The following is a 12,131-nucleotide window of genomic DNA, read 5'->3' as shown; positions in this document are numbered from 1 at the left end:
GGGTGGTATAATTGTGGCATTTTTCTGCAGAAGAGCAGGGGAAGAAAACTTAATTTCAGGTTTACCAAAACTAAGCAATTCTGAGACATCCGCATATGGCAACAAGTAAAGCATTCGAAATACATTATTTCCTGAGCAACACACACGAAGTGCTGGAGGAACTCAGCAGGTTAGGCAGCATCTATGGACGGAAATGCACAGTCCATAATTAGCACCGAGACCTTTCATCGGGACTGGAACTAAAGGTGCAGGAAGCCAGAATGAGATGGTGGGTGGTTAGCAGGTGAAATGTGAGGAGGAGAGTGGATGGTTAGCAGGTGATATGTGAGGAGGAGAGTGGGTGGTTAGCAGGTGATATGTGAGGAGGAGAGTGGGTGTTAGCAGGTGATATGTGAGGAGGAGAGTGGATGGTTAGCAGGTGATATGTGAGGAGGAGAGTGGGTGGTTAGCAGGTGATATGAGAAGGAGAGTGGATGGTTAGCAGGTGATATGTGAGGAGGAGAGTGGGTGGATAGCAGGTGATATGTGAGGAGGAGAGTGGGTGTTAGCAGGTGATATGAGAAGGAGAGTGGGTGGTTAGCAGGTGATATGTGAGGAGGAGAGTGGGTGGTTAGCAGGTGATATGTGAGGAGGAGAGTGGATGGTTAGCAGGTGATATGTTAGGAGGAGAGTGGGTGTTAGCAGGTGATATGTGAGGAGGAGAGTGGGTGGCTAGCAGGTGATATGTGAGGAGGAGAGTGGGTGGTTAGCAGGTGATATGTGAGGAGGAGAGTAAGTGTTAGCAGGTGATATGTGAGGAGGAGGAGAGTGGGTGTTAGCAGGTGATATGAGGAGGAGAGTGGGTGGTTAGCAGGTGATATGTGAGGAGGAGAGTGGATGGTTAGCAGGTGATATGTGAGGAGGAGAGTGGGTGTTAGCAGGTGATAATGTGAGGAGGAGAGTGGGTGTTAGCAGGTGATATGTGAGGAGGAGAGTGGATGGTTAGCAGGTGATATGTGAGGAGGAGAGTGGGTGGTTAGCAGGTGATATGTGAGGAGGAGAGTGGATGGTTAGCAGGTGATATGAGGAGGAGAGTGGGTGGTTAGCAGGTGATATGTGAGGAGGAGAGTGGATGGTTAGCAGGTGATATGAGGAGGAGAGTGGGTGTTAGCAGGTGATATGTGAGGAGGAGAGTGGATGGTTAGCAGGTGATATGAGAAGGAGAGTGAGTGTTAGCAGGTGATATGAGGAGGAGAGTGGGTGTTAGCAGGTGATATGTGAGGAGGAGAGTGGGCGTTAGCAGGTGATATGTGAGGAGGAGAGTGGGTGTTAGCAGGTGATATGAGGAGGAGAGTAAGTGTTAGCAGGTGATATGTGAGGAGGAGAGTGGGTGGTTAGCAGGTGATATGAGGAGGAGAGTGGGTGTTAGCAGGTGATATGTGAGGAGGAGAGTGGGTGGTTAGCAGGTGATATGTGAGGAGGAGAGTGGATGGTTAGCAGGTGATATGTGAGGAGGAGAGTGGGTGTTAGCAGGTGATATGTGAGGAGGAGAGTGGGTGTTAGCAGGTGATATGTGAGGAGGAGAGTGGATGGTTAGCAGGTGATATGTGAGGAGGAGAGTGGGTGGTTAGCAGGTGATATGTGAGGAGGAGAGTGGATGGTTAGCAGGTGATATGAGGAGGAGAGTTGGTGGTTAGCAGGTGATATGTGAGGAGGAGAGTGGATGGTTAGCAGGTGATATGAGGAGGAGAGTGGGTGTTAGCAGGTGATATGTGAGGAGGAGAGTGGATGGTTAGCAGGTGATATGAGAAGGAGAGTGAGTGTTAGCAGGTGATATGAGGAGGAGAGTGGGTGTTAGCAGGTGATATGTGAGGAGGAGAGTGGGCGTTAGCAGGTGATATGTGAGGAGGAGAGTGGGTGTTAGCAGGTGATATGAGGAGGAGAGTAAGTGTTAGCAGGTGATATGTGAGGAGGAGAGTGGGTGGTTAGCAGGTGATATGAGGAGGAGAGTGGGTGTTAGCAGGTGATATGTGAGGAGGAGAGTGGATGGTTAGCAGGTGATATGTGAGGAGCAGAGTGGGTGGTTAGCAGGTGATATGAGGAGGAGAGTGGGTGGTTAGCAGGTGATATGAGAAGGAGAATGGGTGGTTAGCAGGTGATATGTGAGGAGGAGAGTGGGTGTTAGCAGGTGATATGAGGAGGAGAGTGGGTGTTAGCAGGTGATATCTGAGGAGGAGAGTGGGTGGTTAGCAGGTGATATGTGAGGAGGAGAGTGGGTGTTAGCAGGTGATATCTGAGGAGGAGAGTGGGTGGTTAGCAGGTGATATGTGAGGAGGAGAGTGGGTGTTAGCAGGTGATATGTGAGGAGGAGAGTGAGTGTTAGCAGGATATATGTGAGGAGGAGAGTGGGTGTTAGCAGGTGATATGAGAAGGAGAGTGGGTGGTTAGCAGGTGATATGTGAGGAGGAGAGTGGGTGGTTAGCAGGTGATATGTGAGGAGGAGAGTGGGTGGTTAGCAGGTGATATGTGAGGAGGAGAGTGTGTGTTAGCAGGTGATATGTGAGGAGGAGAGTGGGTGTTAGCAGGTGATATGTGAAGAGGAGAGTGGATGGTTAGCAGGTGATATGTGAGGAGGAGAGTGGGTGTTAGCAGGTGATATGTGAGGAGGAGAGTGTGTGTTAGCAGGTGATATGTGAGGAGCAGAGTGGGTGTTAGCAGGTGATATGTGAAGAGGAGAGTGGGTGGTTAGCAGGTGATATGTGAAGAGGAGAGTCGGTGTTAGCAGGTGATATGTGAGGAGGAGAGTGGGTGGTTAGCAGGTGATATGTGAAGAGGAGAGTGGGTGGTTAGCAGGTGATATGTGAGGAGCAGAGTGGGTGTTAGCAGGTGATATGTGAGGAGGAGAGTGGGTGGTTAGCAGGTGATATGTGAGGAGCAGAGTGGGTGGTTAGCAGGTGATATGAGGAGGAGAGTGGGTGGTTAGAAGGTCATATGTGAGGAGGAGAGTGGGTGGTTAGCAGGTGATATGTGAGGAGGAGAGTGGGTGGTTAGCAGGTGATATGAGGAGGAGAGTGGGTGTTAGCAGGTGATATGTGAGGAGCAGAGTGGGTGGTTAGCAGTGATATGTGAGGAGGAGAGTGGGTGGAGGGGAATGAACTAAGAAGCTGGAGGTTGATAGGTGGAAAAGGTGAAGGGCTGAAGGAAAATGAACAGGGGCCATATGGAAGACAGGGATGGAGGAGGGGCCCCAGAGAGAAGTGATGGGTAGGTGAGAAGAGGTGAGAGGGGAACCAGCATGGGAAATGGTAAGAGAGAAGGAGGAAGAGGGGAGAAATTACCGTAAGTTAGAGAACTTGTTGCCACCACATTGGAGGCTAACCACATGGAATATGAGGACTATGTGCCAATAGAGGAGGCAATGGAAAGACTTATTAGAATGGGAAAGTAAAGTCAAATTGAAATGGGTAGCCACTAGGAGATCCTGCCTTTTGTAGCAGACAGAGTGAAGGTGCTTGACAAAGTGGTCCCCCAACCCAATCAGTATCACTTATGCAGAGTAGGCCACACCGGGAGCACCAGACACAATAGATGATCCCACCAGTCTTGCAGGTGAAGTGTCACTTACCTAGAATGACTACTTGGAGCACGTCTTTCCCTCGCCCTCCAATTGCTCTAGTGATCACTCTTTATGTGACTCCTTTATCCATGTGACCCTCCCCTTGTGGTAATTATCCTCGCATGTGAGACAAGTTCCACACCTGTCCCTATGCCTGCTCCCTCACCACTATCAAGGATCCAAACAATCCTTCCAAATGAGGCCAAACTTCACCTGCGAGTCTGGTTGAGGTTCTCTGTTGTATCTGGTGCTCCTCGTGTGACCTCCTCTGTAACAGTGAGATCCGATGCAGAGAGGAGACCATATTGTTTTGCACCTTCACTCCGTCTGCCACAGAAAGCGGTAATTCCCAGTGGCCACCCATTTCAATTTGACTTCCTATTCTATTCCAAAATGCATGTCTATGATGCCCTCTACTGCCATGATGAAGCCACATTCACATTAGAGGAGCAATGCCTCATATTCCATCCGGGTTGCCTCCAACTTGATGGCATGAACATTGATTTCTCAAACGTCCTGTAATTTCTCTCACCCTCCCCCTTCTCTCTTCCATTCTTCATTCTGATTCCCTTCTCACCACTTCTCTTCTCCTCATCTACCCATCGCCTCCCTCTGGTATCAGTCCTCTTTCACTTTCTCTCACGTTCCACTGTCCTCTCCTATCATGTTCCTTCTTCCTCAGCCCTTCACCTCTTCCAGCTATCACCTCCCAGTTTCTGTTTCATCTCCTCTCCCCCACCCACCCGCCTTCCTCCTCACCTGGTTTCATCCTGCCAGTTTGCACTTCATTCCCTCCCTTTTCCCCATTCCTTTCCCGTACGGATGAAGGGTATCGGCCTGAAACGTGGACTGTTTATTTTCCTCCATAGATGCTGCTTGACCTACTGAGTTCCTTCAGCGCTTTATGTGTTTTGCCCTAGATGTCTATGTTCTGCAAAATCTTTTGTGTTTATTAATTTCTGATATATTTTTCTTACGGGCACCTAAAAAAAAATCTATCCACTTAATGGAAATATATAGTCCGAGCAATAGTCATCACAAAACGTCACAGAATATTAAAATCAAATGTGCCTTCCTTTACCCATTGTGGTCACGACAGATCAAGATAAAATAGACTGACACTCATATCAAAGCAGCTACTGGAGCCACACAGGGGCCAGTCCTGTTGACTATGCTGCCACAGTTCTACATGCACTGTTTTTCCTGTTGATGCCAAGAGCTAGCACATCCGCAATGCTAATTCAAACTTGTATTTAGTGCGGATGGGATGGTGGAGAGATAATGTTCAATGATGTGCAACGAAGTACACAAACTAATCGTAACTATAGATATTCAGTGACACTATCTCAAGATATTTACAATATAAGAAAAATTCAGAATATAGCACCTGCCATGCTGAATGAAACATACTATCATAAAACATGACCTTTTGAGCTTGACTGTGATATTTTTCATATCCATTTAATTATGGAGCACATCAATTATATGCAAGCTACCGAGGTACAATAGATGCTTAGTTTCTTCTATAATACACAACATGATTTTTTTTAAAATTCTGCTTTTGTTTTAAATCTGGGCAGTTGATGGGCAAACAAGTAAAATTGTACTTTGCCACAAATATTTATTGCATTCAACTATTCCTTCTGCCTGAAGAAAAAAATTGAGTTTTCAATCAATTATTTAACTGGCGTGCACTGCTGTGATGAGTGCCTTCATATGGAGGATAAACGAGGGCACATGCACTGAACTAGAATTGAAGCTCAGTGTGAGGTAAAGTTTGTGAGTAAAAATCATTATTCTATAGACACAAACTACAAAGATTTCCTTGGGCAAACCAGTGATAGAAGTATCCACCCTTTACGACCAGTTGTAAGTTTCTCTTTCAGCAACTTGTGCAGAAACAGGATGTGCAGTCGGGAGTGCTTGAGTAACCAGTCAAATACTGATGGAACAATAACCATAAGCAATCCATTCTTAAGCAATTAAGCATCTATTCTGTACATGTCCTTATCACTCCTTTACTGTAGGCAGTTCTTTGTTCTTTTCAATAAAAGAGAAAAAGAATTTCAGAAGTCTAACAGCCCAGGATGCTTTAAGTAAGTCTGTGTATAAGATCAGCTGCTAACATAAGACAAGGATATCCATTTTAAATAAAATTTCTGATTTATTTTCTAAATACATTGGATTCCAGTTAATTGGGAATGTCGCTTATTTGGGACAACTTTTAATGAACAAAAACTAATCAAGAAAATAGTTGGGATTCCCTTCGTTTATTTGGGACAATATGCCGCTTGAGCGGGGCAGGAGACTGCTGCCAAACATTTTTTAACTATCATCAATCATGTGCACATTCTGTGGCCATTAGATATTACACCATGCTTTTAGAATAAATAGTCTTACAAAGTCTTACTTGCATGCTCGTGTTTCAAAAGCAGTGGCTTTTGTCAGTAAGTACAGGTAAACATCTGTAATAAACAGTAAGACAATTCAGAACTGTTTTACTCAGTGCAATTTCAGGCATTTAGGTTTGGAGATGCCAGAAACGGCCGGGAATGAAAATGAAATGGTTTCACTACTTCAGCAAGTTAGGAACTACAAATAATTTGGAGGTATCGACAATTATCTTGAGAGTTAAAATCAAAATGAAGATTTGGAGGATGCAATCATCCAAAGTTCTGTTTGAAGGTAGTCTACAATCTGCACGAGGTGTCTGCACTGATTTTGTTTATTTACAGTCAATCAAAAGAAAACATCAGCATACACTGAATGAATTCCTCCATCAATAACTACTAGGAATTCATACACAGTTTTATATTTTTAGTAGTGTTCTAATTTATTCTGTATTTCATTTAAAAACACAATTTGTTACTGCAGTAGTTTGTCTTTGTCATACCTTTTTAACTATTTCCATGAAATTTAGGGTAATTGGGGCAGCTGCTTAATTGGGTCAAAATGTACTGGTCCCAATGTGTCCCAATTAACTGAAATCCACTGTATAATGTCATCATTGATTTCCCACTACTTCTGATTGATGTTGTCTTTGTTTTGAAGCTATTCTTACTTTAAAGCTCTCAGGATTTACTTCCTTTTATCAGTTGAATTTTTACAGCTCAAGGAGACTTTCACACAAATCACTCTTTCTTTTGTTTTCTTTGGGAAAGGAGATGAAACTAATCAGCTTGTCTTACTGTACTCTTGCTGATGCATTAAAATGTTTCCTCCTGGTGCAAACATTTTTAATTCCTGATTTTTCCCAATTCTCTCAGCTTGTTTTTGATGTTTATCTGTACTTATTTCACAAAATGACTATCAAGTCCTGTTTAATGTTTCAAAAACTTTCAACCTCTTCATTGCTGTGTTATCTGTTTCATTTTACATTTAGGGCCTAGCTCCCTTGCTCCAATTTTCTCAAGGCAAGCTTTAAAATGACCTGCCAAAGGATCACGGTTGTACAACAAGGAGAATGCTTAAGTTTGTGTATTTTCAGCAGCAATGATGTTACTGATCCCAGCATGGTTCACAAACTTCTCTTTAGCCACCCTGATGGTGGAATAGCAGAAGTATAACATATTGTTGCAGCTTTCAGTCAATTGAAGCTTTGTGCAGACAGCCTTTTACATCAGCCCTGCTGTTTCACCCACCCCACGCTTCATACTAATGCAGTATGTCCAGTAAAGAATGGGCAGTTCAACTGAAAAGTAGAATGCAGATCTTCTCAGCTTTTAACGCTGAGTTGGACTTTCAGAGAAATCAATAACCTGTAACACAAAATCTGAAACATTCTCTTCTCCAACACTTGTTTGAGGTCAGCTTTACTAAGCTAGTTAATCACTGACCCCCTATATAAATAACTTTTTAAAAAATATGCATTTTTAAAAGAAAATCTAGGTCCAGCTTACATTTTCTTTGTGGAATTGTATTTCCTCCCAGCACTTATCTCCTTGTCAATATTGCATCTCAGTGGATGTAGTGAAACTGATCGAGCTATCAGTTAGAGACCGCATCAATAGCCAAGTACCAATTCTGGGCTTGAATGCAAAATCAATTCTTAGAAGCACTCACCTCTGGAAGCGGCATCCCGTTGATGATGAGGTCTGGCTGTTGTTGAGAGCTCTGGGTATTGGTGAAAGTATGGTACACGTGGTTCCCACTGGCGTTCCTGGAATTTTGATTCTCCACATTTAGAAAGGTAGCCTCCGACCTGCGGCAACCCAAGGGCAAAGTTTGCTGGTGGTAGTCGAAGTAGTTCAGGGAAGAGGAGAGGGAAGAACAGCTGACCACATTCATTTTGTCAGTCTCCTCTATGTCTCTGGGCACCAGCCTGATATCGTTCTTGTTGATCTTACTCTTTTTCTTCGGTTTCTTCTGCTGTCCATAAGAGTACTCTGCCACTCTGCAGTTGTACGTCCTGATCTCCTTGTTGTCTCGCTTGCATTTGACTGCTACAAAGATCATGGTCACAAAGAGGATTGCAGCAATGGAGCCCAAGGCGATTATAAAGATTAAGGATAAATTCAAGGACCCAGTCGATTCCTGGGCATCTAAAGCAGGTGAAAGATAGACGGCGATCAGCGCAGTGGCGGAGAGGGCAGACTTGCCATGGTCCTGCGCCACCACGATCAGTTCATAGTTGGTCTCAGCCCCCTCCCCGAAACTTCTAGTGGTTCTGATTTCTCCACTTGTCTGGTCCATCTCGAAGAAGCCTCGGTCGCCATCCACAATGCCGTATGTCAAGCGGCCGTTGTCACCTTCATCATAATCATCAGCTTTGACCACTGTCACCAAGTAGCCAGAGCCTACGTTTCTCGGGATGTAGACATCCGTCGTACCATTAACCAAAGGCGGCGCAGTTATAATGGGGACATTGTCATTAACATCCAATACAAACACCTTCACCGTAGTGTTACTTTCCAGCGGGGGGTTACCCCCGTCCTTAGCCATAACCTTAAATTCGAATGACCTGGTCTGCTCGTAATTGAAGGACCTCAGTGCATACACGTCCCCCGAGTTGGGATTAATGGACACGTAGGTGAAGACGGGCATGTCCTTCACCTGCGACGGGATAATCTGGTAGGATACGCTTCCGTTCAACCCCAAATCCACGTCCCTGGCGGACACGGAGAGGAGGTGCGAGCCCGGGGTGTTGTTTTCCCGAACACTGACCTGGTAAAAGGGTTTGGTGAAGTGAGGGGGGTTGTCGTTTTCATCTGTAATCCTGACCGTGAACGACTTGGTGGACTGAAGCGAGGGGGAGCCGCCGTCTTTCGCCAGGATAGTAAGGTTGTACAGGTCCCTCTGCTCTCGGTCCAACCTTCCGTCCACCAGAATGGTGTAAAAACTTTCGTACTCCTGCAGTTTGAAGGGGACATCGCCTAAAAGTTTGCACTGTACCCTGCCGTTAGCGCCAGAGTCCCGGTCGGAAACGCGGACCAGGCCGATCACATAGCCGGGAGGGGCGGCTTCACTCACCTCCACCGTCTCGCTGCTAACCGAAAATAAAGTGATAACGGGGACATTGTCGTTCACATCCACCACGTTCACCGTCACCTTGCAATGGGCCGGGATCGAATTGGGTCCCAGGTCTTTCGCCTGCACGTCGATCTCGTAGATACTGCCCTCTTCGTAGTCGATGTTGCCCTTCACTGTGATGGCTCCGGTTCGGGGTTCCAATTTGAAAAGTTGCCTGGTCTTGTCCGACACGTAACTGTTGAACGAATAGACGATCTCTCCGTTAGTTCCCTCGTCCGGGTCCGAAGCGTTCAAGTCGATAACGAGCGAGTTAACCGGTGCGTTCTCCAGCACGTTCACCGTATAAGCAGTCTGCTCAAACACCGGGTAGTTGTCGTTCGAGTCGATGACTTTGATGTTGAGTTGGGCCGTACCCAAATTCGGGGGCTTACCCCCGTCCAGAGCCGTGATCATGTAGCTGTAATGAGACTGGACCTCCCTGTCCAGCGCTTTCTCCACCACCAGCTCGGCGAAGCGAGAACCGTCTCCCCGGCTCTTGATTTCCAGCCCGAACAAATCGTTGGGCGTTATCTCGTAAGTCTGCACTCCGAAATCTCCGGAGTCGGGGTCGTAAGCACTCTCCAGGGGGATCCTGGTGCCTGGACTGGCCGTCTCTGAGATTTCCAGATCGATTTGCTCAGTGGGGAAGGTGGGCGAGTTGTCGTTGATGTCCAGGATCTCCACTTTGATTACACAGATCTCCATGGAGTTGATCATCTCCTCCAGCGAGATCACGCACTTGGGGTTCAGTCCGCATAGCGGGTCCCGGTCGATCTTCTGCTTGGTCACCAGTAAACCGCTCGACGGATTGATCTCCACCAGATGCGGCGCCGAGTTGGACAAGACGCGGAAGAGAGGCACCGGCTGCTTCCAAGTTGAGAAGCCGGCGTCTTTTGCTACGTTTCCGATAACCGTCCCGGCTCTCTCCTCTTCCACCACCGAATATTTCAAATTAATGACAGCAGCGGCCCGAGCCCAAAAGAGCAGAACTAGCAGCAGCATCAAATCCATGCCCGACCGGTACTTGTTGAATTCCGGATTCATCACAAACAGCTTCGAGACTCGGGCATGATGGAAGCGACACTCAAATCCTCACCATCCCAGCACAAAAGTAATAAACGAACATACACACAGACGCACGCACAACCTTCTGTTCACCTTGCAATTATCCTCAATAAAGTCTTTAAGAAAATGAAGCCGATCGCGTGGGTTTCCCGCTGGAAGCTCCAGAAACTGGTGTGCGCAGAAAACCTTGTTCCAATTCGTGCAGAACTCACTTCAGCACCCAACCGTGTCCAGATCTGCAGATCTACAAAGAGGTTGCATGCTGCGGCAAGAGGTTTAATTTGGATTCAGATCCCAGCCCGAGCTGTTTTATTCCGATCGAAGTTTATTTTAGATAATGCATTCTTCGAACATCTAAGCAGCTTGAGCAGGGAGCTGCAACTCCCGGCTGCCGCGGGTCCGACCTCACAACGCTGCGATTGCAAAGTGCAACTGAAGAGTGGCGATTCTGCTTGGCGCGGCTGAGTCCCGGGACCAGGCTAGCTCCAGCCAATGAGAGACGAGGGCAGCGCTTGATTGACAGCTTCAAATTGACAAGTTCTTTTCAACAATTTCGGGAGCTGAGAGGGTAAGCCGCCACTCCTATGATTCCATCACGGAAGGTGGAGCCTTGGAGATGCGTGTCTGAGTGTGAAAGAGAGCGTGAATCTGTGTGTAAGAAAGAGAGTGAGTGTGTGGTAAAGGCAATTTTCTTTCACTGTGTAGGAGGGTAGATACGCGCGCGTGCGCGCGCGCGAGCGCGAACGGTATTAGTGTTTGTGAGTGTGTAAGTGCATACATGTGTGTACGTGAGAACGCATGTTTAAGAGTCCCAGCGTGCGCTTGCGTATGTATGTGTAAAAGCAAAATAAATCAAGTTGCAGATAACTGAACATTGGACACAATTGTTCTTCAAACGGCGGTTTAAAGGCTACTTCTTCAAAAGAAAACAAAAAAAAATCGAATGAAACCCCCCTTTTCCGTTGCCTGATAGACTTTTGCAGTCTCATTAAATGACTGAGAATTGGCGATTAACATGGATGTGATTGGAAAAATTAATTTGTGAATACCAGTACAACTGCCGCGTTTAAATATTGCAATTATAACCTGTGTTAAGAGCAGTGGCGGCGTTTTCTAATCGCCCCCTGAGCTGCAAATATTCATATTATTGGACTTCAAACCAGACAAATTCAAGACAGACATCTCTTTCCAACTTACAACCACATTAAATGCTTACTGGCGCGTCTCTGAATTCGGATTTCTGGAACATTAATCTTGAGCAGGATATGATTTTGTGTGTGGGAGGTGTAGAATTGGGGTAGTGGCGGTGTTTATGTATTACCCCTTGCACAGGCGAGAGAATAAGACAATTAATTTTGAAGTCGGAATCCCTAATGTCGACATTCTGCTCCAGCTTCTGAAAGAAACCCGTCCTCTACCCTCCGCGATTTCTTGTAAAGTCACTGAAGAGCCGCAGATAGAAATCCCCAGATAGAAATGTCAAGATATGTTTTTTTTTAATCCCAACGAATGGTTCACTTGGATTAGACCCACTGTGAGAGTTGCAACCGAAATGATTCAGCAAGTTTTTTTTTTACGAAACCCAGTGAGTTTATTTACGTTGTTAATATATATGCGGAGTTCTTTGATAGCTTTTTGTGGTTGAGTCAGTCGGAACTCGTGATCAATAAAACTGAAGTGGCGCCTGTAATATTTGATTGAGTACCAGAATACGGTCTGAATGAGATTCAATGCTATTAAAAATCCCTCAGGTAAATTGAAATGGAGGAAAGATTCAGGTAAAATTATCAACGTTGTAATGGGTTTCATATTAAATCATTCAACGACAGACGACAAGACAACAGCACATCAGCCGAATGGTGTTACCCCGGGGAGGACTAACTAGGATGTTTCGCTGTCTTTTGCCGCTATGTAATAGTAAATATGCAGCCAGAATGATTTGGCTACTTTTGTCACTGCAGCT

The 12,131-nt window shown here is 46.0% G+C and overlaps 1 protein-coding gene across 2 annotated transcripts in view; it reads right to left on the bottom strand.

The window, feature by feature from the left end:
- pcdh19 (protocadherin 19) overlaps window positions 1–10,580 on the bottom strand; it is a 187,311-nt gene extending 176,731 nt beyond the window's left edge. For both annotated transcript variants that reach the window (XM_063060623.1, XM_063060624.1), the window contains exon 1: window positions 7,658–10,580. In XM_063060623.1, coding sequence (XP_062916693.1) covers window positions 7,658–10,147 — 2,490 coding nt within the window. In that variant the 5' untranslated portion in view covers window positions 10,148–10,580. The remainder of the gene's footprint in view (window positions 1–7,657) is intronic.
- Window positions 10,581–12,131: the final 1,551 nt, after the last annotated feature.

The sequence above is a fragment of the Mobula hypostoma genome, chromosome 10 (assembly GCF_963921235.1).
Source record: "Mobula hypostoma chromosome 10, sMobHyp1.1, whole genome shotgun sequence".
Lineage (NCBI taxonomy): Eukaryota > Metazoa > Chordata > Chondrichthyes > Myliobatiformes > Myliobatidae > Mobula > Mobula hypostoma.
This window is presented reverse-complemented; position numbering and strand designations above follow the sequence as displayed.